This window comes from Galeopterus variegatus, unplaced genomic scaffold (genome assembly GCF_000696425.1).
Source record: "Galeopterus variegatus unplaced genomic scaffold, G_variegatus-3.0.2 Scaffold1374, whole genome shotgun sequence".
NCBI classification, from domain to species: Eukaryota; Metazoa; Chordata; class Mammalia; order Dermoptera; family Cynocephalidae; genus Galeopterus; species Galeopterus variegatus.
The window spans coordinates 208769-236504 of record NW_007727485.1 but is presented as its reverse complement, the minus strand read 5'-3'; the positions used below and the strand labels follow the sequence as shown (position 1 = coordinate 236504).

At 36.8% G+C, this 27736-nt stretch overlaps 1 protein-coding gene across 1 annotated transcript; it reads left to right on the top strand.

Moving 5' to 3' along the window:
• On the top strand, positions 1 to 27530 carry NUS1 (nuclear undecaprenyl pyrophosphate synthase 1 homolog (S. cerevisiae)). The gene is made up of 5 exons (XM_008576620.1): positions 1 to 593; positions 15000 to 15119; positions 16021 to 16170; positions 20741 to 20840; positions 23895 to 27530. The coding sequence occupies exons 1-5, from the start codon at positions 179 to 181 to the stop codon at positions 23983 to 23985; spliced, it is 876 nt and encodes a 291-aa protein (XP_008574842.1). The 5' UTR covers positions 1 to 178; the 3' UTR covers positions 23986 to 27530.
• Positions 27531 to 27736: the final 206 nt, after the last annotated feature.

Below are 27736 nucleotides of genomic sequence, written 5' to 3'. Positions count from 1 at the left end.
GGCTGCTGAGAGGAGGAAGATGGCGGCGGGGGCGAGGTGAAGTGTTGGCGGTGGGAAAGGGTCTGGGGGCGGGGAGACGTGGAGCGATGGACCGCGCGGGCCGCACGGGCAGGTAAAAGGCCGTCGCGCCGCGGCTGTGGGCGAGAGGGAGAGGAGGTCGCCCGAGCGCCACAAGAGTATGACGGGGCTGTACGAACTGGTGTGGCGGGTGCTGCATGCGCTGCTCTGCCTGCACCGCACGCTCACCTCCTGGCTCCGCGTTCGGTTCGGCACCTGGAACTGGATCTGGCGGCGCTGCTGTCGTGCCGCCTCCGCTGCGGTCCTAGCGCCGCTCGGCTTCACGCTCCGCAAGCCCCCGGCTGTCGGCAGGAACCGCCGTCACCACCGGCACCCGCGCGGGGGGCCGGGCTCGGTCGCCGCCCACCCCCGGGTTCGCTGGCGCGCGGACGGCCGTTCCCTAGCGAAGCTGCCTGTGCACATGGGCCTGGTGATCACGGAGGAGGAGCAGGAGCCCAGCTTCTCGGACATCGCCAGCCTCGTGGTGTGGTGTATGGCCGTGGGCATCTCCTATATTAGCGTCTACGACCATCAAGGTGAGGCCCGGTTGGGGGGCGTGCTGGGAGGTGTCTCCTACCGCGAAGACCGCACATCTGGCAGGTGTGTCCCGCGCGTGCAGCACACGGCCGCCCTTTGAACTCGGCGAGGTCGGGCGTCCCCGCGGCCCTATGTGCAGATCACGGTGCTCTTGCTTTCGAGGAAGGGAAATCAGCCTTATTGAACACCTTCTAAGTCCCTGGATTTGATTCAGTTGCTTTTTAGCGTTTAAAAAAGAGTTTTTATTCTTTTTAATACCCCAGTAAGGTAGGTGGTGTTTGTATTCCCTTATTTCACAAAAGAAGGAGCTGAGTGAGGATAAAAAACATTAACTGATTTGCCCAAGGTCACAAAGGTAGTAATGTGGCAATTGATATTTTAGCCAGTTTGTGCTTTTTCACCTTCTTTGCCTGTTAATAACATCACGGTGTTTCTTCAGAGAGGTTCAAGGCACTCTTGTTAAGTCGCACACTGTGGAGGATATTTGAATGGGCTGTGTGGTAGGTACTGCGAATGGTAGCGGTTTTGGCCAAGGCGCATTTGAACTGGGTTTATGAAAAGTATGAGAGAGATTGGATAGGCAGAAAGGCAAATGATCCTCTTCTGTTATTGGAAGGCTGGGATGGTGTGTGACCCTTGATCCTCAGTGGCCGGCACAATAGTTGATAGAATTGTTCTCCCATAGGTTTTTTTTTTTTTTTTTTTTTAATTTTTATTTTGTCAATATACAATGTATATGATTATTATGGCCCTTCACCGACACCTCCCGCCCTCCTCCCTCTCTCCCCTCCCCCCCAAGAATGTCCTTTCCGTTTGCTTGTTGTAACAACTTCAAAAAAAAGTATAGTAGTTATATCTTCTTCCCCACCCCACCCGACCCCGGTTTTTTTTTGTTTTTGTGTGTGTTTGTGGGTGAATTAATTTGTTTATTTTTTTAGCTCCCACCAATAAGTGAGAACATGTGGTATTTCTTTTTCTCTGCCTGACTCGTTTCACTCAATATTATTCTCTCAAGGTCCATCCATGTTGTTGCAAATGGCAGTATTTCATTCGTTTTTATAGCTGAGTAGTATTCCATTGTGTAGATATACCACATTTTCCGTATCCACTCATCCGATGATGGACATTTGGGCTGATTCCAGCTCTCTCCCATAGGTTTTGATTGAGGGAATGCATTTCACCGTAGGGAACTTAAGTACAAAAATTCAACACTTACTGGGTAGCTGCTAGCCTGAAGCATTGTGCTAGGCATATCTCTTGGAATCTTACACTTAATTCTACGGACTCTCAACTTCGTGGGGAGGTAGGCACATAATCACATAGGTGGTATGGTTGATAAGTGTTGGGAATAATGTAGTATGAGAAGGGAGGAGAGAAATTCTGAATGGAGGAACTTGAATTTCATGTAGAGGAGATGGGATTTATTTATTTATTTATTTATTTTTTCCCCTTTTTGTCTTTTTACTGACCGGTAATGGGATTGCAACCCTCGGTGTCGCGCCCTTACCGGGGACCGGCAACGGGATCGCAACCGTCGGTGTCGTGCCCGCACCGCGCTCAGCCAGTGAGCGGAACCAGTCTCCACATGGGATCTGAACCCTCGGCGGGAGGGCGCACTCTCCAGAGCGCCACTGGGCCGGCCAAGGAGGAGATGGGATTTAAACAGGACATAGAAAAATAGGTGGGAGATCAAGTTGAGGAAGGCTCTAAATGTTAGGTTTCGGTTTCAATCAAATCCTGAAAACTTTGGAATTTCCTTAAAGGTAAAGATGTGTTGATAAGAATGATTTAGAAGTATTGGTATAAAGGAAAGAAAATGAATGTTTTATTCTCTTTCAATTACTTAAATTACCAGTATGCTCTAGAGAAGCTATAACTTGATTTTACCTTTAAATCTTTGTCAGATATGTAGATTTAAGTGCAGGGTTTTGTCAGAAAGGATAGGTCTAGGTCAGACAGTAACTCTTACAGGGTAAGAGTAATCTCTGACTTCCCTATCATCTTCCTTGCAGCCAGCAGGGAATATCATGACTCAGTAGCCTGTCATCCTCAAATGATGGTTTGACTTGTAGGATAGAGTTTAATATATTCAGGGACTGACATTTTATGGAACTTGTTAAAAAACTTAGCAAACCAGTAGAAATCATGAGACTGTTAGGAGGTGACACATTCCTTGCCTAAACCAATGCAACCAATATTGTTGGGGAAAAAATTAACTGAAGCAGAAATGGAAATTAGTTAAAGATATTAAGCAATGTGGTAATTAACTTATATCCAGGTGATTCTTTTAAAGCAAGTACCTTTGTCTTCCAGCAGGGAAGGGAAATGTATAGCTAAATTGTTTGACTTGGTGACTGTGTGTACTAGCATAGAGTATAAATATTGCCACACTTCCTTGTTCCGTCAATTCCTGTTATTGAATTGCTGATGTGATTTAGAAATATCCCGTGTCATATTTGATAAAAGAAAAATGATTGGTAATGAAGAGGAAGTCAAGCCAAACCAAGTTTTGACTGAGAACTGAAAGTAGCATTTTCAGTGCATGAATTTAGATGATCTTATTCTTATTATAAAAACAGTTTCTTTCTTTCTTTTTTTAAGAGATAAGGGATAATTTCATTGCTTGAAATGAGAGATCTTCAATTTACCCAGCCTTGTTTTTGATTCATTCATTCATACAACAGGTGACAGTTGGTACTCTTCCAGGAAGCAGTGAACAAAACGGACAAAAATTTCTATGCTCACGGAACTTAGATTTTAATGGGAGTCTGACAAATAATATAAATGGGTAAAGTATGTGGTATAGTAAGTGCAATGAAGAAAAATAAAGGAGGGAAGGTTGATGGGAGCAAAGTCAATGGTGTAGGAACGGGTGCAGTTTTAAAGGAAAGCCTCAGTGACCTTTGAGTATAGACCTGAAAAGAGGTGAGAGCAAACCATGTGGGTATGTGAGAAATATTGGCCTTTTTTTAGGGAAAATACTTATAGATACTTAACTTTATTCAGTATTTTTCTAATAAACTTCTTTTTACGCTTATTTCTATATAGATATTTAACTTATTAAAAAATGCTATGAACATACTCATAAATGCCACATTTATTCAGTACCTACTGTGGTATAGAGCACTGGGATACAAAGTACAAGAAATGGTGTCTCTTAAGGAATTTACACTCAAGTAGAATGTCTACTAAAACTTAACATAAGCTAATATAGAAGTGCTAAGTTAATGTCAGAGACTTTATGTGAGAGAAAAAGGGAAAATTTTATGAGGAGCAGGTTTACCTCCATATGTCCCTAGTAAGGAAGGGAAGTAACACTTGAGCTGGACCTAACAAAAATAGGTAGAATTTGGATTTGCATGAACAGTACAGTGTTCTCTGTGTGCATGAATGGAGAATTCCCCAGTGGCAGCATTTCTATTAGACTAGCTTGAACAATAGCATTGAATATTGGGAACAATGAACGTAACAGGTAAGTTTATATAATGGAAAGTTGGGAAATGAGGTTAAAGGCTTGGACAACTGTTCTGGTTATCTTTTGCTTTGTAGAAATCTACCCAAGGCATCGTGTTGTAATACACTAATTTATGTGTTGGCCCAATTCAGTTGGGCAGTCTTTCCTTTGGGTCACTCATAGGTTGGAGTCAAATAGCATCTGGAACATAAAGCTTTCTTGTCATATGTCTAGTGCCTGCTTTGTGATGGCTGGAATAGATGAGGGCAGGTTGGTCATCTCTATCTTCATATGGTCTGGAGGTCATGGCTAGCATGGGCATCCTTATTTAATAGTGGCGTCTGGGTAATCAGACTTCTTACCAAGTAGCTCAGTTCCTCTAGCAGGTATTCCCAGAGACTTAGCCAAAGGCTTAGCAAGGCTTCCTGTGATCTAGCTTAGGAAATCATGCAGTGTTGTTTTTGCTATCTTCTCTTGTTCAGAGACGTCACACATCTGCCCCAAATCAAGAAAGTGGAGAAGTAGACTTTACCTCTCAATGGGAAATAGTTGGTGTGGAAAGGTGGAGGGGTGTGGGGAGATTGACGACAGCTATTTTGGAGACAAGCTACATTACATTTTTCCCTGCCCTACACCCCATCACCCAAAAATCTGTAAATAAGTATTCATGCTGATTATGGTTGGATCTAGATTATATTTAATCCTTAGACTAAAAAATCTACTGATATTTACTTTGATTTGACTCTGTCAGCAAACTGATATTTTTATTTTTCATTTACCTGCAGTATTTCTTGAATATAATAATTTCTGCCATTAATTCTTTCATTTATCAGAAACTGCAGTTTTCTCAGTGATAAGGAATTTTTTTGAGCTTAGAATCTAGTAAGGAGATTTGGCGCTTTTGTTTACATGATTAAAATTTAAGAAATTAGCATAACTGCGATGGTACAAAAACCAGAGTTTGGGGCATGACTTTGACTTAAGTGGTTTTTGATGTTACAGCCTTAGGGATGTTATACTTGCCTGTGTCTTATTGAAATACACCTAACTCCAAGTTATTTTCCTGTGTATTGCTATCTTCAGTGATGGAACCTCTTATTGCCTTGCTGTATTGTGTCATGCTGGGAACCTTGCTATGTGCCAGTATTTTTCAAAACCAAGTTTGTATCCTATGAATGAGTCATTGGGGGATGCTCATAAGAAATACAGATTCCACACACTTACTGATCAGACAGAATTAGGGGAGTGGGACCTGGGCAACTCTTATTTTTTTTCTGCAAAGGTTTTGTTCTGCACAGAGGGGAGAGGGGGCTCGGTACTTCTTGGCAGCTGTTTTTCTCCTGGTGGCCAAGACATCGCTCAGCTCCTCTTGCTTCTTGGTGCGAATGTGTATCCTTTTCTTGATGAACTTGAGGGCCCATTTGTCCTTGGAGACCTTGAGCAGTTCCATGGTGCACTTCTATCAGGCAAAGCCACACACTTCTTGGGTCATGTGTTATGTCCTGCATGAACTTTGTATGCTTGGTGAGTTTTATATGATTTATACTAGAGTATAAACTCCACAGATGCTATCTGTCCTTCCCATTTTTGCTTCTCTTACAGAGTATAGCTTGGTGTTAGGCATGTAATGGGTAGTCAATATGTATTCCTTGAATTTGAAGATGGGGCTGCATTTCCTCTAGATAAGCGTAAGAACTGAGTTGCAGTTTCTATTTTCCAACACTCATATCCAGAAACCTTAAAGTAATGAATGAAAACGAACACTTGCCCTAGTTTACTTATTCATACATGTACACAGATGCTGTTGGGAAATATGATTTTATTAAGTAATATTATACTTATTTTGATATACAGAGAGGCCAGAGTATTGAAATCCCAAATATAAATGTGATTACCTTTGATATGTTGAACAGTACAACCTACAGTGCTTGTCTTCATGTGAAAACTCATGTGAGGGAATGTTCTATTCCTAAAATTCGCCTTTATGTAGTTCACTTCTTGTACAGAATTTCACATTTATCTCAGCGTCCTGGAATGTCCTCTTCTCCTTTTTTGGCAAAGGGCTAGCTACCTGTCAAAAGGCTATCATCGATTTTTGTAAATTCATCCTAACTTACCTCCTGGGTAGCCTCTCTCAACTATCCAATCCCCAGTCTTATTCTGTTTTTGAAAAGCTATATCCTGTTTTTGTTAACTTTTGAAATGACTTCATTCTCTGAGTACCCTTCTATTTAACTGTAGTATCTTAATAATAATTTTCCTTCCTTGAGTTCTTACTCCATACTAGATACTCTACAAAAGTGCATTAAATCTTTAGCAGATTTACATATCAAGAAACTGAGAATTAAAAAGTCAAGACTTGGGCCGGCCCGGTGGTGCACTGCTATAGTGCGCCGCTTGGGAAGCACGGCGGCGCTCCCGCCGAGGGTTCGGATCCCACATACAGACTGGTTCCCGCTCACTGGTTGAGCGAGGCGCGGGAGCGACGCCGAGGGTTGTGATCCCGTTGCTGGTCCCGGTCCAGTACGGGGGCGACACTGAGGGTTGCGATCCGTTGCCGGACACGGAAAAAGACAAAAAATTAAAAAATTAAAAAATAAAAATAAAAAGTCAAGACTTATTTCTAGTAAGGAGCAGATCTAGAATCTGAACCACATTTTATTCCAAAGCATTTGTACTTAATCATTATGTTATATTAATTACCACTGGTAAGAGAATGTGATCACAATAGTTACTTTTAGTACTATTCGTGATTATATTGTGTCATCTTAAAGCCTTGGTAAAGAGGTACTTATCTACAGGTGATAGAAGTTATTTGTAAATGATACTTAAATGCAAATAGGATTTTCTTTATACCACCAGTATAAACCTTCATCCTTTGAATCACAGGACACACTTTTTTAATCAACTAAATTTTAATTTTATGGAGCTCCTGATCTTTATTGAACTATTACTTTTTCAGCTGAGCAGAGTCTGTGAAGATGTTTTCATTTTTAAAATGTGCAGTCAGAGGCTGAGAAAGCCCACATGGCTTGTTCATTTTTCACATCTCTTATGCTGAAGAGCTGGGACTTAAGTCCCAGCACTCATTCCGTCATACTTTGCCACTGTTATGTATATATCTGTTCCCTTTCTACAGTGCGCTAATTCCAATATAATTTGTTGTTGTCGTTGTTTTTACCCCAAACAACAGAAATTTATCTCTTATAATTCTGGAGGCTAGAAGTCTGAAGTCAAGGTGAAAGCTGGGCCATGCTCCCTCTGAAGGCTCTAGGAGAGAATCCTTTCTTGCCTCTTTCTAGCTCCAGTGTTTCCGGAAATCTTTGCCATTCCTTGTCTTGCAACTGCCTAACTCCAATCTTTGCCTCCATCTTCACATGGCATTCTTCCCTTGTATCTTCACATTATTATTTTTTTAAAATAAAGTTTGCTTTATTAACAATTTTGTTTTCACATTTAGATTTTTATTAGGACTGTTGCATGTTATCTGCCTCTGGTTTTTCTCTTCTTCCCATCCAGGTTTTATTTATTTATTTTTTCATAAAGAGACAAAATTGATTTCTTACAGTTTTAGAGGCCAGGAAGTTCAAGGTCCAGAGGGCACATCTGGTGAGGCTCTTCTTGGTAGGGCCTCTGTACAGAGTCCTGTGGCAATGCAGGGTATCACATGGCAAAAATGGCAAGAGCTCTCTCATGTGTCTCATGTGCTGTCATTTATATGTATATATATATATTTTTTTTTTTTTTTAAAGACGAATTTTATCTCATTTATTCTCAGCATAGTCCCACGAAGTAGATACCATAGCAACTGTAGTTCGCAGGGATCAAGGGATATGTTGAGGGTCACACATACGCTGAGGTTCACAAATATGCTGGCGTCTCAGGCAGGATTCCAACTCAGCTCTGCCTCACTCTGGCTGAGCATCACAATTTTTCTTTTTATTTATTTATTGGCAGCTGGTTGGTGCAGAGATCTGAACCCTTGACCTTGGTGTTACCAGCACCATGCTCTAACTAAGTGGGCTAACTGGCCAGCCCAGATTTTTTCTTCTCTTTTTTTTTTTGCTAAAAGAGAAATTTATTTAATGTAAATGCATACATTAATAAAAATGAAGATCTCAAATCAACAATCACCTTTGTACCTTAAGAAACTAGAAAATGAAGAACAAACTAAGCCCAGACCTAGCACAGGAAGTAAATAATACAAATTAGAGCATAGATAAAAGAAATAGAAAAGAGAAAAAAAAAAGAGAAAATCAGTGAAACCAAAAGTTGGTACTTTGATGAGATCCACAAAATTGACAAACCTTTGCCTAGATAAACTAGGAAAAAAGAGAAAACTCAAATAACTAAAATCAGAAATGAAAGAGGGGTCATTACAACCAAATTTACAGAAATCAAAAGGATTATAAGAGAATACTATGAATAATTGTTGGTCAACAAATTAGATCATCTAGATGAAATGAATGAACTACTACAAACATGCTACCTACCAAGACTGACTTATGAAAAAACAGAGAGTTTGAGCAGAACTATAGCTAGTAAGATGAATGATTATCGTTTTTCAGATTCCATATGCATGACTCTCTTGAGGATTTCTTGCAGGGCTGGTCTGTGTAGTAGTGAATTCCTGCAGTTTTTGTTTGTCTGGAAAATACAGTGTTTCTCCCTCATTTCTGAAGTATAGCCTTGCTGGATACAGTATTCTTGGCTGGCAGGGTTTTTTTTCTTTTAGCATTTTGGTTATATCATCCCATTTTCTTCTGGCCTGTAGAGTTTCTGTTGAAAAGTCTGCCGTTAGTCTGATAAGTGCTTCCTTATAGGTGACTCGATGCTTTTCTCTTGCTTCTTTTAAGATTCTCTCTTTGTATTTGAGCTTTACCAGTTTAACTATAATGTGTCTTGGAGAGGGTCTTTTTGGCTTGAATCTGTTTGGAGATTTGAGCCTCTTGGATCTGAATGTCTGTGTCTCCCCTATACCTGGGAAGATTTCTGTTATTATTTCATTGAATAGGTTTTCCATGCCTTTACCTTTCTCCCCCTGCTTCTGCAACACCTGTTGTTTGAATGTTTGTGCAGTTAAGCTTAAACATTTGAGCTTGCTTTGATTTTCTTCATTTTTTAAAATTCTTTTTTCCTTTTTTTTTTTTTTTTGGTCTGCCTGGGTTATTTCGAAAAGATTATCTTCAAGATCAGAAATTCTTTCTTCTGCTTGTTCTAGCCTGCTGTTTAAGCTCTTGGTTGTGTTTTTTATTTTGTTGAATGAATCTTTCAGTTCCATGAGTTCTGCTACATTCTTTGTTAAGGTATATAATCTCTTTGTAAATTTCCTGCTTCATATCAGATCAGAAATTCTTTCTTCTGCTTGTTCTAGCCTGCTGTTTAAGCTCTTGGTTGTGTTTTTTATTTTGTTGAATGAATCTTTCAGTTCCATGAGTTCTGCTACATTCTTTGTTAAGGTATATAATCTCTTTGTAAATTTCCTGCTTCATATCCTGGATTTTTTTCCTCATTTCATTATGTTGTCTAACTGAATCTTCTCGTATCTAATTGAGTTTTCTTTCTTAAGATTCTTGCTTGGATTTCCTTAAGATTCTTGCTTGGGATTCCTTTTCAGTCATTTATTTCAAGGGTTTCCTGCTCTATTGGGTCAGGTATTTGAGAATTACTGCATTCTTTTCGTGGTGTCATATTTTCTTTGATTTTTATATTTCTAGTATCTCTACATTGATGTCTGGTCATCTAGTAGAGCAGTTGATTCTTTTATTGCTCTGGAGTGGGCTTTGAGGAGAGAGATTTCCTCTTTTTCCCATCTCTGCTGGTGATTGTCCTTGTGTCAGTGCAATTGAGTGTCCAGCAGGCTGCCTGAACAGTGGATTGGCTGCTGCTATGGTGTCAAACACTTTTGCTCAGCCACGGCTGTTGTGGGCCATGTGTGTGGAAATAGTGTTTTCTGCATGCTCCTTGCCTGCTTCTGGGCAGGGGATGCTGCCCTCAGCTTCTGCCTAGTATTCCGGGTGTGCTCTGCTTTTGCCTGCTTCCAGGTGGAGGAGGCTATCCTTGGCTCCTGCCTAGGACTGCGGGTGTCTCCAGTATAATTTGTTGTTCTCTGAGGTATTCTGAGACTTTCTTGAAATAAAATAGTTTAATGGCTTATTTATTTTTTTATGGTTTATTTTGTTGTGATACTTCAGTCATATAAAATCTTAACAGATTCTTTTTTTCATTTTAAATAATTCCTCCATAAGTATATGTTTTCTTCTCTGAAGATTGTCCTCTAATAGTTTTATAATTGGGTTATTAGAGAAATTAATTGAGGATAACCCCTAGGTAACTTGCTCAGGTGTCTAGTTTAAAAAGAAAAAACCTAAGACAATTTGAAGAATAGATTTATTTATAAATAAGTGTTACTTTATCCTTTTTTTTTTTTCCTTTTTGTCTTTTTTACTGACCGGTAACGGGATCGCAACCCTCGGTGTTGCGCCCGCACCGCGCTCAGCCAGTGAGCAGGAACCGGTCTCCACATGGAATCCGAACCCTCGGCGGGAGCGCTGCCGCGCTCCCAAGCGGCGCATTCTCCACTGCGCCACTGGGCCAGCCCAAAATAAGTGTTACTTTAATTCCATAGCTAATGAGGCGTTTTATAATGAGAGATTATTTCAGTGTTTATCTCATTTTTCTCCCTTCCTTTGCTTTTCTAAATACTTTCTGTTAGATATTTCTTAAAAGTCTGTTTCTGTAGAAGAAAATGAATAAAGTAAAAATTTTAATTTTAGATTTAAAAGAAGATTTATTAAATGCGTGTTTTAAAAGTCTCATTTTACAGAATTGATTATACATTTCAGATAAATTTTAAAAGAGTAAATATTTAAAGAATATAGATAAGATTGTTACTTGGTTCACTTAATATGAAAAAAGTATGTATATCATAGCTTTATTACCCAGTAATAGTTTATGTGTACATGCTTGTGTGTAAGAGTAGACTAACTATTGAAAGCTATAAGTAATTCCAAAAAGTCATTTTAGCTCATATAGTAGAGATTTTAAAAGACTCCAATAAGGTCTCCGAATACAGTATAGACTGGGCATATGTAATTTTACTTTCTTTGAAATATTTTCTGCTCCTGACTTCTATGATACCACATATGCTTCGATTTCTTCCTTTCTCATTGCCTGTTCCTTCTGAGCCTTTTGTCTTTTTCTGTGTTCCACTTCTAAATTTGTGGTGTCCTAAGAGTTTTGAGCTGTATATTTATCCCTGTCTTTCTGTTGTTTACTCTATCTCAATTACCCAACTCTGCCAAGGTAGCCAAAAAGAAGCCATAAATAAATGTGTGGCTGTATTCCCAAAGCTGTTGTTTGCTGATCCCAGTCCCAGATGATCTATCAAGTCTGATAGCTTTAGATGTCATCTGTGTGCTGACACACAGATTTGTATCTTCAGCCCTGATCTCTTCTGTGATTCCAGTCTTCTGTGTCCAGCTCCTTACCTAATATCTAACATCTCTACTTTTGTTTTCTTAGGCATCTTAAATGCCTGACATGTTCAAAATAGTACTCTTGAATCTTTCCCTCCAAAACTGCCCTTCTCACAGTTTTCCCCCATCTCTGAAAATATCGCTACCTTCTGTTGTGTTGCTCAAGCTAAAAACTTAGATATATGTATGTGAGTCTTCTCTTATAACATGTTTCACCTGTAATCTATCAACAGGCCTTCTTGGCCTTACTTCTAGAATATATGGCAAATCTGCCACTTGTTTTAGTCTCCATTGCAGCCACTTAAGTTTGAGTTCTATTCTGGCCATAATCCATTCTTCACCTACCAGCAAAGTCATCTTTTTTGATAACATCATTCAAATTGACTGAAACCCTCCAGCAGCTTCTCATTGTACTTGGAATTCTTTTTATTGGAATTCTATTTATTACCAAGGCCCACAGGCCTTTTCATGTTATGGTCGCTACCAACATCTCTGATCTCAAACTAGTATAATACCCCTCTTTCCACTTATTTTTTATGTTCATACTAGAGCTTTTCTTTTCCTTGAATATGATGAGAAACCTGAATGCTGAGAGAATATGCAATAGAGTGATCCACGTAATAGTACAGCTGGGGAAATATTGATTTTTATATTTTAAGAACTGAACAAAATCAGCAAAGACCATTTTTTAAAAAATAATGCAATTGTTAAAATAACCATGAGATTAACACCAAGGTAGGATACATGATATACAAATGAAAAAAGCAGAATATGAAATCGCATAATCATATATAACAGGATTACACATACATGTGGACAAATATTAGGGAATATTGAAAAGTGGAAATGGCTGTGCTATGATGGTAAGGTTGGGGATATTCCAATAGTTCATTATGATGATAGTTTAGGGGACATTCCCTTATTGTCTAAACTTTGAACATCTTATATAGTTTTTAATACTACAATTTAAAATAAATGTCTCTTAGAATGTAAAAAGAAGCCTAACTTTGGCCCCCAGAGTGCATAGCTAAATGTTTATCAAGAAATAACAAAAACATTGTAGTCTATCCGAGGCGCAGTTTTCCTAGAATAATATTTTATTCTTTCATGGCAAGTGAAGGTTTTCTTGTCTGTGTGTGTGTGTTTTCAAAAGCAGCTCTTTTATATATCTTTTCTACATATATTCCAAATAGTTTACATTTGGGAAATTGAAAGTACATGAGATATAGTTATAGAGCAACAAAATATAATGTAAAAATTCTTTAAATCATTATTGCAAAAATTTATTTTCGATTCCCAGGTGATTCTTAAAGAATTCAAGTATCTGTTTGTGCTATGAAATCTTCTTAAAAGCCTTTTTAAGAAGAGCTCTAGTCTTAGTTTTTTCGAAAGATACTACTCATTTGTAAAAAGATCAGTTTCATTTGTTTAATAGAGTTTAACTTTTTTTGAGGGCAATTCAAAATTTATTTAATAGTTAAGTGAGTTTAGCCTTGCTCTTTTATCAGTTAGAAATAGTTACTGAACCTGAATAATTAGAAGTAAGGAGACCTGGATTTCAGGCCAAATTCTTAGGTGCTTTGTCAAGGACAGTTGCTTGACTTTTCTGGGGCCTATTTCCTCATCTGTAAAAGAACAGGAGAAAACAATTCTTGAAGTTTAGTACTATATAATTCTGTAAAATACAGTTTTCTCAGAAAATTTGAGTATTTTTAAGTGTTTTTCCCTTCAGTCAGTTATTTCTAAAAGAATGTGGTCTCAACTTCCTTTTACATAAAATGACTTTGGTGATAGTTTATTTTTTTCCATCATTTTGGCTTTTGTTTAGATTTTAGAAAACAAACAGGATGAGTTATACGAGAAAAAGAAATCTCTACATATTCTGTGATATTACTAGAAGAATTGCCTAGCCTATTTCAGTCAAAGCCACTCATATCTTATTTTGTTTCTTTTGTATCATGTGAGTAGACATGTGTGAATCATGAAGGAAATTGTAAGCTGATAATATTGTTTATGGGTTAGTAAGGTAAGTACCATAGAGTATAATCAGATTTCTGGATGGAGAGGGGTCAAGCTGTGAGGTGTTAGGTATCATCTTGCTCATAATCTGTCTTGTCTTTGCATTTAGCACTTATCAGAAACTGTACTTTTAAATTTCATCTCTTCATCCAAATCATTCGAGACAAAGGTTCTATTTATAATAATTTTATGAAAGTCTTTAAAAGATACTTTGTAACAGTGCCTCTATAATACTCTTCCTTTTTAACAGAATTTCTGCTTGTGTGCAATAAGGAAGTATCTTTTATTGTGAGAGGTTCCTGGAATCTTTTTTAAAAATTCCATTCAGTGATCTGTTTCTTCAGGTTTTGTTGTTAGTGGCACTTTGTGCCCTGGTAATTCAGTTTATTAAATAAACACTGAACTCCTGCTATGTGGAAGGTGCTTACGGAAAAAGAGATGAGTAAGACAGAGGTTCACCAGTTCACAAGTAAGACTATATACAGTTCAGTAGGGGGGGATTAAGCTATAATTATAATAAAAATTAGAATACTAGTTTATTAAGGGGTTTGAAAAAAATGTGTATATGTGGAGGGGGAGTGAGGGTGAGTCAGAGGAGAAATAAGGCACATCTGGCTGGGGAATTAGGAAAGGCCTCTTGAAGGTAGGTGACATTTCAGCTGGCCTGTGAAGAATTAAGAGAATTTCACAGCTGTGGGCTTGGGAAGGTAATACAAAGTTTGGAGGTTGGAGTCATTCCATGTGTTTTTGAGGGACATAAGGCAATTCTAATTTTCTAGGGATAGAGTGCTATAGAGAAATAGAAAGGTTCATTTATTTCATACACATAAATTACTTCCATCCACCCAGCATGGAAACATGGGCTGGAATTTTAATATTGAGCTGAGCAGTTTGTTCTTAATACACTAGGCATTTTAGGAGCCATTGAAGATACTGAGGTTGCAATGTGCCAGGATTGAATTTGTATCCAAAGAAGATTAATCTGGTAGTTAATCTAGTGATACTTGTTAGAAGGGGCAGGAAGACCCATTAGAAGGTGGTTGTAATATCATAAAGAAGGCAATGGCTTGGAACAGTGCAGGCAATGGATAAATGGGCTTTTTTTTTTTAGCTCATTAATAGGGTATTTGGGGGTGGTTATAATGCTAGAGAGTTGAGAGTATGCCTGGGTGACTGGTTAGATACTGATATCTTAGTTAGAAATAGAATTTAAAGAAAAGGGGCTTTTTTTTTTTTTTTTTTGAGTAGTTATCCCTGTCCTCTTTTTGACCTTAACCTTAACAGACTCTTGTATTAACAAAATTTTATTGTTGTGTTTTCCTTTGCTTCTTTATTTGGAATTTGTTCAGTTCTAGATCTATGTTCTTTTCACAATGAGCATCCATTAATCATTGAAGAGGGTAAATTGGCCTAGTTGTGATTTACTTGTTTTTTTGTGTTTTTTTCTTTTTAAGGAATTTTCAAAAGAAATAATTCTAGATTGATGGATGAAATTTTAAAACAGCAGCAGGAGCTTCTTGGCCTAGATTGTTCCAAATACTCACCAGAGTTTGCAAATAGTAATGATGATCAAGGTAAGCGTGAGTGTAAAATTGAACACGTAACATATGAAGATGTGTGTTTTGTGTTTCAAGACAAATTCTGTCACTCATTCACTTTGCTCTATTATAGCTTTTATTGTCAACATCTTCAGTAATGAGATTTACTCTTCCCTCTTCATCTTGTTAAAAGATAATTTCCAGAAAAAGATAAAATAATGATTCTCAGATATTGAAAAGCGAACATGTGGTAAAGATTTTATTTAACCAGGCAGATTTTATAACTGGTTTACCAGTGAACCCAAAGAATGACACATTTATCGTTCAGTAATATTGAAATGAATATGTAAATAGACGTAAAACCGTTTTTTTATGGGGTGAGAGGGAAGATAATTGAACATCTACCAGACAAGAAAGAATTTGCATGTCCGTAGATAAGAATCTTGCATTGCTATCAGCTTCCTAGAAACCTATCTGTTATAAAGTAGCTCCCATAGAATCAGAATTTGATAAGATGTGTGTGCTATAGACAGTGCATATTCCATTGAGACATAATTTTTTCTCCAATCTTCACTTTTTTCTTTTATGTTACTGATAAATGTACTATGATTGTAGATGGAATTTTAGATGAGTAAAAATTGTTAGCTAGCCAATACTTAAAATTCCAGTATTTTTTGAGGATTTAGTTACAATACAAGGTCATTTGAAAAGAAGGTGGTATGTCAATATATGTATAAATGTATTTTGGGTGCATGGGTCCTTTCAGGGGAGAATAGCTAAGTATGTTTTGATGTTAAAGTTGAAGGGCTTAAAGAATTCTTGTTTTGTATAAGAAAGGTACCTTTATTTTAGTTTGAACTTAATATTTCTTAAAATGGATTTTGAAATACATCTAGAAGAGGGTGTCTTTCTAAATATCTTGTTTTTTTCCCTCTAGTTTTAAATTGCCATTTGGCAGTGAAGGTGCTGTCCCCAGAAGATGGAAAAGCAGATATTGTGAGAGCTGCTCAGGACTTTTGCCAGTTAGTAGCCCAGCAGCAAAAGAGATCCACAGAGTTGGATGTAGATATGTTAAACAGTTTACTTAGTAAGTCATATGTGTATATGTTTTTAGTTTTGTACCACAAGGATACAGTATGAAAGTGTTTTCGTTCCTTTCACACTATAAAGACTTGATTTTTTTTGTTATATTTTTTAAATTTAAAGTCCTAAGTTTGAAAATGGTTTTGAGGTAATGAAATTTGTAGTCAACTTACTTGCCTGAGGACTTAATGGTAAAGGTGAGGACTTCTGAGGATTTTTTTTTACAGTGATGAATATTCTTGCAAATAGGACTTCTGCTTGCCAGTCTTCCTTTCCCTCTCCTCCCTTTTTTTAGTTTGAATTTTTTATCAAGTTTGAACTCAGTAGGTTTTTATGAGGCAATCCCAAGAACATAACCTATTCCTTCTTAGTATTCCTTCTGTTATACTGTACCAAATATACCACTGTGTTTGTCTTATATCAAATATAACATTTTATTTTTTTCTTCAGCTATTTATAAAAGGCTTTGGTTTGCTTATTTTCTCTAGAGTTGCTCTAGGAAATTTTTCCCTTAACTTTATGGTCCTTCTGCTCACTAGCATTATCCTTGATCCTTTTGAAGAAAGGCAATCTCTAAAAAATTCATGTCCATTGATAACACCTATAGCCCTATTTCATATCTCAAATATTCATACTTTTCATTCATTCACATAGAGTATCCATTACCTATTGGTCTCACTAACTGCTTATTTTCATTAACTACTCAATTCTTATCCCACTCTTGTATTCTCTACTCTCATTGCCTAACTACATTCAACGTCAATGAGTAGTAAATAACTGTGGGGGCTTTCTGGTCAAAGGTTACTAACATGTTGCCAGTTTTCTGGACCGTGTTGGCCCCAACTAGAGAGTAATTTATGAAGCTGGCGTGGGGCCCAAAGGTGGCCTTAAGGTAGTCAATGAAAAAGTACTAAGGTGTTGAGTTCAGATGCTGCCTTCAGGGATTGTAGACTCAAGATAAAAGAGAATGTACATAGTCCTTAGGTTAACTCATTAATCTGACAGAAGCAAACACTCCCCCAAAGTTCCCTTGTGACTGGATTCAGTCCCCACTCCTGCCACCCAAACCAGGCGTCCACTGATCTGCTTTCCAACTATTGTCTTTTCTAGATATTTTATATAAAAGGAATCACACAATGCACAGTCTTTTATGGTTACTCAGCATAATATTTCTGGGTTCATCCATCTTGAATGCATTAGTAATTTGTTAGTTTTTATTGGTTAGTAGTATTCTTTTTTACAGATTTATCTTTTTTACAGATATATGTATATATATATATATATATACAGATACATTTTATTTATCCATTCATCAGTTGATGTACATTTCAGTTTTCGAATAAGGCTGCTGTGACCATTCACTTACAAGTCTGTGTGTGGATATGTTTTCCTTCCTCTTGTGTAGATGCCTAATAGTGGAATTGCTATGTCATATGGTGAGTGAATGTTTAACTTTTTAAGAAACTGCCAAACTGCTGTACATTTAACATCTGTTTACAGCCAGATAGGCTGTATGTTTTACATCTATACCAGCAATGAAAAGGGTTCTAGTTTCTCTACATCCTTGCCAAGACATGGTATTGTCAGGTTTGGGTGTGTAATAGCATTTCATTGTTTTAATTCACATTTTCCTAATGACTAACGAGTATTTTTCATGTGCTGATTTGTCACATGTATCTTTGGTGAAGTGTCTGTTCAACTATTTTGCCTGTTTTTAATGGGTTGTTTGTTTTACGATCATGTTTTAAGAGGTCTTTATATATTTTGGGTACAAGTCTTTTATCAGTGATAAGATGTATGATTTGCAAATACTTTCTCCCAGTCCATGGCTTACTTTTTTGATTTCTTAATGGCTTCTTTTAATGTCTTGTATTTTTTTAATGAAATCCAATTTATGGATCATTTATTTGGTGTCCAATTTCTGAGAGATCTTTGCCTAACCCAAAGTCACAATTTTTTTCTCCTGTCTTTTCTTCTTGAAGTTTTATAGCTTTAGCTATTACATTTAGGTCTATAATTCATTTTGACTTTTGTCAACGGTGTTGAGGTAGAGGATGGTAGTTTTTTCTTTTATCACTGTTTGTTGAGATGACTGTCTTTTTCTCCCTTGAATTACTGTGGTATCTCTGTTGAAAATCAATTGACCATAAATCCGTGAGTTTATTTCTAGGCTTTCTATTCTGTTCCATTGGTCTATATGCCTGACCTTATAAAGACAAACTGTCTTGATTACTGTAGTTTACTGTATAGTAAGCAAGTACAGGTAGTGTAAGTCCCTCACCTTTGATTTTCTTTTTCAATGTTGTTTTGACTATTCAGGCTTCTTTGCATTTTCACATAAATTGTAGGATCAACTTTTCATTTCCAGAAAAACTCTGCTGGGATTTTGATATGGATTGAGTGAATCTGTAGCTCCATTTGGGGAAAACTGACATATTAACAGTATTGAGTCTTTCAGTCCATGAGCATACATAGCATGTCTCTCCATTTATTTGGGTCTTAATTTTTCTCACAACAATGTTTTGTAATTTCAGTGCATCGAGTTTGTTCTTCTTTTGTTAAATTTATTCCTATGTATTTTATTTTTTGATATTATTGTTAATGGAATATTTTTTTCTTATTTTTGGATTGTTTAATACTGATTTTTTATCCTGCAGCATTGCTAAAATTCACGTAATAGTTTTAGTAATTCTTTTTATAGAGACTTAGGATTTTCTAAACACAAGGTCATGTTGTCTATAAATAAAGATGACTACTGCTGTCTCTGCTTAGTTTGTTTTTTGGATTTTTTTAATTTTATTTTTTTTGTCGGCTTTCTGTGTCTCCTTAGCTTAGTGGTCAGCCAATGATTTGCACACTGGTTATGCTCAGACACACAAGGCATCTGTAATCTCCTGTGGTATTGGAGTGTGCATTCAAAATTGCTCCCAGTTCTCAAGTCTCCTTGGTTTTTGCCATGGATGTGTGAGAGTTTATCTGAACGCTTATTTCCAGGATCTCCCTGTTAAATTTCTGGCCGTTGTATTGCTTGCTCTCATTTGGGCTGCAACCTCAGGCTAGTAAAGCTGTGGGTTTTCCTTATTCATTTCTTTTGAGTTTCCCACTTTTAGCTGGCAAACCATGGATTTTAAACGTTGCTCTCTCTCTTTCCTGCTCACACCCTCTAGTTTCAAATTGAGTTTATGTTTTTTGGCAGCAAGCAGCAAATCTAGTTTTTGCCATCAGCACTGTGCTGGTAAAACTACAGTTTTCTCTAATTCGTTGAGGATAGAGGTGTTGGGGTTGGGAACAATCCCAGGCAAGAAGGTCATAGACTCTTGTCATTCTTACCTAAAGCTCTGGCTGTTTTTTTGTTTTTGTTTTTTTCAAAGAATAATTGTCTGCCTTTGGTTAATATCCAGTGCCCTCGAATGGTTTGTTTTATGCTGTTTAATTGTCACCCTCTTCACATCATTACTAGTCAGGAGTTCCTTCTTGTCATTTTTTACTAAAGAGAATTACTTTTTAGGTGGCAGAGGAATATATGTTCTTCTGCCAAGTCCGTTCACTCTGCCAAGTTTATTTATTTATTTATTTTTTATGGCAGCTGGCCAGTAAGGACATCCAAACCCTTTACCTTGGTGTTATGAGCACCATGCTCTCCCAAGTGAGCTAACTGGCCAGCCCTTCACTCTACCAAATTTTAAAGGGACTTTGTTAGGGAAATAATTCTTCAATATTACTGCTGATGGGCTTGCCTAATCCAGTCTCCTTATTTGACAAATGAAAGAACTGAGCCCTGTGGAGAGATCATGTGACAAGCAAGTTAGTGGCAAAATAGAATATTAGAAACTGTTAGAACCTAGGTCTTTTGGGTTATAGCATCTTTTCCATTATGCCAGTGACTCTTCAACCTTTTTAAAGCAGTTGAAACATCCTTATCCCTTTTTCTCCCAAGCCAGGTCTCCTATAGAAATCAGTTCATAAAACAGATTAAAAATGGTCATGCCTTTTGTGGAGCAGGTATACGGTCTACTTTTCCTCTCCAAGGTTGCTCGGTCTCTGAGGAACACTGAAAGCATTTGTATTCTATATCCAGGAGTTGGACTTTCTGGGTCCCTAGCTTTAAAATGGGAGAAATGGGGGAGGGAAGGAAAGTAGAGACTTTTTCAATTGTTTTTTATTCCCTGAAGTTATTTGATTCTGTGGCCAGAATCAGCAATTGTGCCCTTCAAGCAGTGTCTTTCCCAGGATGCTAAGAGAAGTCATGTTCTAAGTTGAGTCTTGAAAGATAGATGAGATTTGGAGGATACGTGTTGATTTTAGGGTGGGAGTTGGATTATCCCTCCTTATCAGGTAACTAATCCAGTTAAATGGACTTTTGAGAAAACTTCCACATTTGAAATGAACATTGATATTAAAGTATATGTTGGGGAGTAGCGTGGGGAGCATGGAAACATACAGATAAAGCTTCTGAGGAGAACATATACTTAAAGCATAAGAAGCCAATTTGATTAACAGATTTTGCCCTTGATCTTTTTTTTTTTTTTGGTAAGCAGAACATACTAAATTTTTTGTATTTCTTTATTTCCAAGGTTCACATGGTATCCCTGATCCTGATTTAGTATTGAAGTTTGGTCCTGTGGACAGCACATTAGGCTTTCTTCCCTGGCACATCAGATTGACTGAGATTGTGTAAGTAATTAATAGTGTACTGACTTTGTTTCAATTCAGCAAGTGTTTCTTGAGCCCAGTACTGTATAGATCTGGTGAGAATTCCCAAAGAATTATAATACTGGATCCTTTACCTCAGGTATTTCATAGTATCAGTGGTAAAATAAAGATATACATAAATGAGATAGACACAGAAGAGTATATGGTTTTCTAGATGTTTGGCATTGACACTAATTATCTTAGGAGATCAGGAGTGAGAGATATCTCTGTGGGCCATAGTGGTTGAGGCTACAGAAAAGGTATGATTTGATCTAGGGTATATAAAATGAGTAGAATTTTTGTATTTAGAGAAAAGTTGGGAAGTATAGGGGCTGGAAAGGAAACAAAAGAAAGGCTGGGGTTCGTTTTAAAGAAATAGGCATACCAGAGCAGGGAGTCAGTATTAGGCAGTAGTATGAAATCAAATAGTTGAAGTTTGGAAGGCTTTAAATGCCAATATAAGGAATGTGTGTAACAGTAGATAGGCAGTAGGAAACTGTTGAGCCTATGGATAATGTGGGAATGGTGACTTTGGAAGATTTGCTTGGCAATTATGTACTAGAGTGGTTTGGATTTGCAAAAGAGTGAGGTAAAAAGACAAGTGAAGAGGCCATAACTATAATTCAGGGGAGAATACAGTGAAAGGAATGAAATTACTTATTTAGAACAGGGTTTGGCAAACTTTTTCCTGTAAAGGGCCAGATAATAAATATTTTAGGCTTTGAAGGCCACACAGTTTCTTGCAACTACTCCTCTCTATTGCAGCTATCCAACTCAGCTAGTATAGCTAAACAACCGTAGATAATATGTAAACAAATGGGTGTGACTGTGTTCTGATAAAACTTTATTTACAAAAACAAGTATCAAGTTTTCATGGGCTGTATTTGCCGACCCCTGATGTAGAATACGGGAGAGACTTAGTAGCCTTAAAATATATTTAAATTCTGGATCTTAGAAGGAAAATACTACAAATTCTGTCATGAGCAGTATTTACCAAGTATTATTACAGGCCTAGCACTTTACTAATTGTTAAAAATTAGAAAAGAAATGAAATAACTCTTAAGTTTTAAAGACTAAATGACTGGGTGAATTATGATGTTATAGAGGGGAAACCAGACAGTTAAGGGAGTATTGATTTTCAAAGGGAAGATGTAGATGATTTTGAGGCCATACTCTATTTAGATGGAAACAGGAGGACAGAAGAAGATGTAGAATTGGTGCTTGGGTGAGAAGTCAGTGCTAATGATGTATATTTGGGAATCATGAGTACCTAGGAAGTAGTTGAAACTATGAAAATAGAGGGTGTCTCCAAAGTGTAGGAAGGGTCCTTTAAGAAATTCTTCAAGCTTGGGGACAGGAAAGAAAAAAGTGTCAAAGAGGCAGAAGAGAACACATAGCATGTTAGAATTGAAAAGGACTGTAAATTATCTGGTTCTACCTCCACATTTTATAGGTGAGGAAAATGAGGAAGAGACTTTTTCAAGCTTGTGACAAAGTGGAATTAGAACTCAGATCTCCAAACTCTGGATTTCTTGTGGTGGACATATGTTTCTCTTACCTGTTTTTCTCTAGGGGTTTTCCAAATCATTTAAGATGCCTTTCATGTGTGCTTCACGATTGGCAGTATTGATACCTTGTGACACTGGGAGTGGTTTGGAGAGAAGAGTATGTTTTAAAACAGATGGATCTTGAATCTTGGCTGTGCAGTTCAATAATATGACTTTAGAAAGTTATTTAAACTTCTCTATATTTGTAAAATGGACATTTTTATGTGGAGTTGAAGATTTAAATCTGATAATAGACATCAGATACGTAGCACGTGACAGGCTCTCCCATGGACCTGTGTATATATATCTGTCACATTATATTGATGCTGGTTCAGTATTTGTCTACACTCCACCAGGCTGAGCACCATGGTGGCAGGAAAAATGTCTTAATCATTTTGGAATGAATGGCAGGGCCCTAGCAGAACAGACTGGGAAATAGCAAGACAGTTTCTGAACCTCTGAGGAGTAGTGGCACTCATGGAATAGTGCTTCTTGGAGAGTGATAGGAGATGAGCCTGTTGATAAAGAGGGTAAAATGAGGAAGACTTAGGAAAATGGGGAGCTCGAGGACTCTGAAGCAAGCTTTAGGAAGAAGAATGTCATTAAATGTGTTTTTTGAGGAAATCATTTCAGTAGAGTGAATAAGACATAAGATTGATAGCAGAGATTATTAAGAGATGACAAGGAATTGGAGGGAAGTGGGTGACTTGTTACAGCATTTCTGGCAGTCAGGAAGGATAAAGGAAAGCATAGCTAAAGAGAACCTCAGGGACAGGCAGCAGTTCTTCATGGTAGGTTTATTCAATCCTTTTTTGGGGGGTGGGGGCGGTGACTCTTGTACTCTGGCACATTGTTTGGCTCTGATATTGTTTGGAATTTCTAAGCCTCATTATAAAGCTGTATAAATTAGAAGCTTTTTTTTCATGTTAATTATTGAAAATTATTTTAAGTATTTAAAATGTGTCTTCACTCTGTCTTTAAAGTTCTTGTCTTCACACTGTAATTGCCCCCTTGAGCAGTTGGAAATGGTGGAGATAAATGTTCATTTATTGTTTGCTCACCACATGGCTCCAGTATATCATCACTTGGGGATGCTGTGCCCCTCTGCTCAGTGTGAAGCCTGGCTCTCATAAACTGTCCACATAGTGCTGTCTTCACTCTGACCAAGGGGAGTTCTTAAGGGGATTTGAATGAGATCCTTTACATGCAGATCTCCACCTTTGCATTCACTTAGGCTTATGCTTTAAACAGATTATGTATCTCTAACTCACTACAAGTTGCTTTTCTCTTCTTGTGGAAAGAAGGGCAGATTAATTTTTACTTGAACTGTTTCATAGTGAGTTTAACAGTCTTTTAGTAGAAATGATTTGTCATATTTTGCTTATAATTTACTTGTCCTTAACTTCTTTTGGTCATTGTCCTCTGGTTCCCCCTACCAAATTACGGTGTATCATCTAACTGCTGTTTTCTCCCTGTGCTTTCTTTTCAGCTCTTTGCCTTCCTACCTAAACATCAGTTATGAGGACTTTTTCTCTGCCCTTCGTCAATATGCAGCCTGTGAACAGCGTGTGGGAAAGTAGTGATCCCTGCTTGGATAATTTGATTTCAGGCTTTTAGAGAAAAGGACCCAAGTGACTCTGATGTTTACAAAGCACCTATGAACCCTGTACACACCTAGTTCATATTCTCATAATTTATCAACAAATACAAAAAAGTGTCTTACTTGAGGGTGAATGTGTGTGTGTGTGTGTGTGTGTGCACATGTTGTATGTATGGAAATAAACTTATAAATGGGGGAAGTATTGGAGAAGGAAATACAGAGACCTGCAACTTTGAGCAAATAGCAGCCATGTTTTAGGAGCTGAGATTTAAGACTTGAAGTCTTCAGCCCCTGCTACTTCCCTGTTTTTGTGGGGAGAAGAGGGGGTGATTAGAGATGTTTTGGTGGTTGTTTGCACGGAGGGGAATCATTTTTGTTCATTCTTTCCTAGTGACCAAACTTTACTTTTTAAGAATAATATGTTATTAAATGGAAGCATTCTGAGTTTGACAGAGCTCGGGAGTTCTGTGTTGCTCGTGTGTTAAACAAGTTTGCTCACCTTCAGAGCAGAGGGAATACCTGTTTTCAAATATCCGTCCATTTTCATCTCTTTGTTGTAGTCAAACAGTGTGACTTGAGAGTGTTGCTCTTGTGTCTGTGTTCTGGGTTGTAAGGATCATTTGAAAAAGAACTCTTACTACATTGAAATGAAGAATTTAAAAAGTTTGAATATTGAATTAGGCAGTCAGAAAAACAAAAAAAGGTAAATAAGTTGTAATCTTAAAAGTAAAGGCAGAAAATTTCCTAAAAAAGGAAAGAAAGTTTTGATTTCCTTTTTGTTTGGTGAGCAGTATGTTATATAGTATCCAAAGGTGGTTTAAAAAATATTTTCATTAACGATTTTTATTTAAGATAAACATTTGAGGAAAGTTACCAAGGCAGCTCTTTTCCTCAAAAATAACCTGTTCCTCTTTGGAATAGCACATTTAGGGCCATGTTAATAACCAGGATTTTTACTCAAGAAATCCTGATGGTGACCTTGCATAAAAGGTCTTTAAGTAGGACTGAGACCTGTGTAGGGAATAAAATATTACCAAAGTCTACAAAAATATTTAAAATTAGCTTTACATGTTCCATTTTATGACAGAGAATAGCACTGGTTCTGTTATTTTTTTTAATGAATAAATGATTTCTTCATAGGTGTTTAGTATTCCCTCGTTGCTGATCCTTGGACAGAAACTATTCTTTATATTTGATGGACTGTTTTCAGAAAACTCTTATCAACAAGTGTACAATAGTTATCTAAAATTGTACATTTAGAATGGAGTAATTTAAATACTAGATCTCAGAAGTCTGAAAAATAGTAAAGAATACTAGATTTGGAAAGCATGGTCTGGAATTGCTTGTCAAATTCTGAAGCTATGAAGAATAAGTGTTTTGAGTTTGGATTATAAAACCCCATTTATGGTTTTTAAAATATACTTGAAATAAAAATGATTAAACTAAATTTTGGTCCAGTGACATTACTTTGCACATCATAGTCCTTTGTACATTGTAAGACTTTTTAAGTCTTAATTTATTACAAAAAGTTTTGTGTGAAGCTACCACATATCTAAACTTTATCAGAGAATTTCTGATTTTCTGTTTCCCTGTACTGTGATCCATGTCCTATTGAGGCTTTTTCTTGCCTTAGTTTAAGACTGAATTTATGCCTTTTATAAACATGATAAATGTAAATCTTTTATAAACATTCTAGAGCATATATATAGCTTTAATGAATTAGACCTAATGGGCCCAATTGAAGTGAAGGGATTTAACATGTGATCAAATGAAGTTAGTCAAATAAATTACCCATTGGGATATATAGCCCAAGTCACTAAAAGTTTAATAAATTCGAGTTTTTGTACTTTTATTTTCTCCTTCTATTTTATAACAGTGTACACATCATAGTAAATCTAGAGTCTGTGACAGTCTGTTGAAGTGCTAAGAAGAGATTTACACAAGTTACTAAGTATTGTGAACTCAGATGTAGGCATTCCAGAACCTTCTCTACATGAGCTCAATTGCTAGTACAATCTCCACAACTTGAGTGGCATTGGTCATTTTATAATTCCTGCCTAAATCACCACAAATTATGCATCACCAGGGCTCCCTTTGCACTCTCAAGAAGAACTGATAATTTTAAAGGAAAGTGTGTGTCTTTATGTGTATTGAAGGATATTGTCTTTAAAGTTTTTCTTCTTGACACTCCTCACAATGGAAAAATTACCATATTAAGCCTACTTTATGATGGCAGCTTGGAGCATAGGAAGAAGTCAGAGGGTTTGAATTCTATTCCTTACTCTTGTGTTTTGTTTAAGACTAATTGATTACTGTTATAAAGTTTAAATGCTGGTTTTAATGTGAATAGCAAATTTTGGTATGTTGCGACTAAGGCTTAAGAATACCTGAGAGGAAGGTGTTATAATATTAATGAAGAGTGCCAAATACACTGTGCAGATCTACAGTTTAATCTTTGAATGTATGTTACTTGATTAGCTCCCTCCTGCGTGATGGTACCATGCATGGAGTCAAATCCTTGTGATGTTTTGTATGGCTGTAGACTTTGGCAACATGTAAATAATGTGTAAATCAAGTTTTTATTATTAAGGAATCAAATTTATTGAATTTTATTATTGAAAGTTGAAACTTGCCATGTACAAATAAAAACCAATAAAAGAATATACTCTTTTCATGGACTATATAGTATTATGTGAATGCTATATTTATTCCGAACATTTAGGGCCTACAAAAATTTAAAGAGAAACTCATCTGACTAGATAGCAATAGTATGACCAGACAGCATTACTATTTGGTATGTTCTTGACTGAATCGTATTCTCATTTTTACCAGGTTAAACGTATTTGAAATCTTATAATGTTATTTGCTTTTTGATAGATAACAGCAAAATTCAGCTTTGTCATTGCTAGAATTGTCAAAATTCCACAGTAATTAAAATCTGAATTGATTTTCACTGAATATGGAATTGCCAAATTAAAAATGTACATGTGTACTCTTTTAAAAAGGAATTTGATAGTTCTTGCCAAACCGGGAAACTAAAAGGTAAGCGCTATGGTTTGTCTTATGCTGCATAGAGTATTCACTTTTTAACTTAAAGATTTAATTATAAGACATTTGGCTCTTTGTGCAGTTTTCATCTAAAATTGACTTTACCAGCGGTCACATTTTAACTCTGGTTAATAGGAAATGCCTTTAGAAAAAATTACTGTGGTAAAAGTTCAGCATAGTTTGCAGTAAAACCCAGGAAACAATATTGTTAGCAGTTGTCCAGGATCCTAGCTGATAGTCCATGAACTGTGATAAAATTTGTAGAAAAAGGGAATATAAAAAATTTGCTCAAGGTTTTAAAAATACACATTTATTATAGAAAAAACTGAGAGGATTCAGAGAAGCAAAAATAAAGGAAAATAACTTTGTTGGTTAGACTTTTGGTGACAATTCTTCCAGAATTTTTTTGTACTTACATTTTTTAAAATGTATCCTATTATAACAGGTTTAATAAAGAGATTCTTTTTAAACTATAAACTGGAAGTTGAGAGTTAGTCCTTTTGTATTTGGTTATTGTTTCAGAATATAGTTACATCAGCTTATGAAAATAACATGTTTGGGAAAACATTGTAGTCCACATTCAGTTATCCTTAATGAATATTTAACCTTGGTTCAGATTCTTCAAGTAATTTTATTCTCATCTCTTCTCTCCCTCTTGTGGCCATTCAGGGACTGTAAATTTG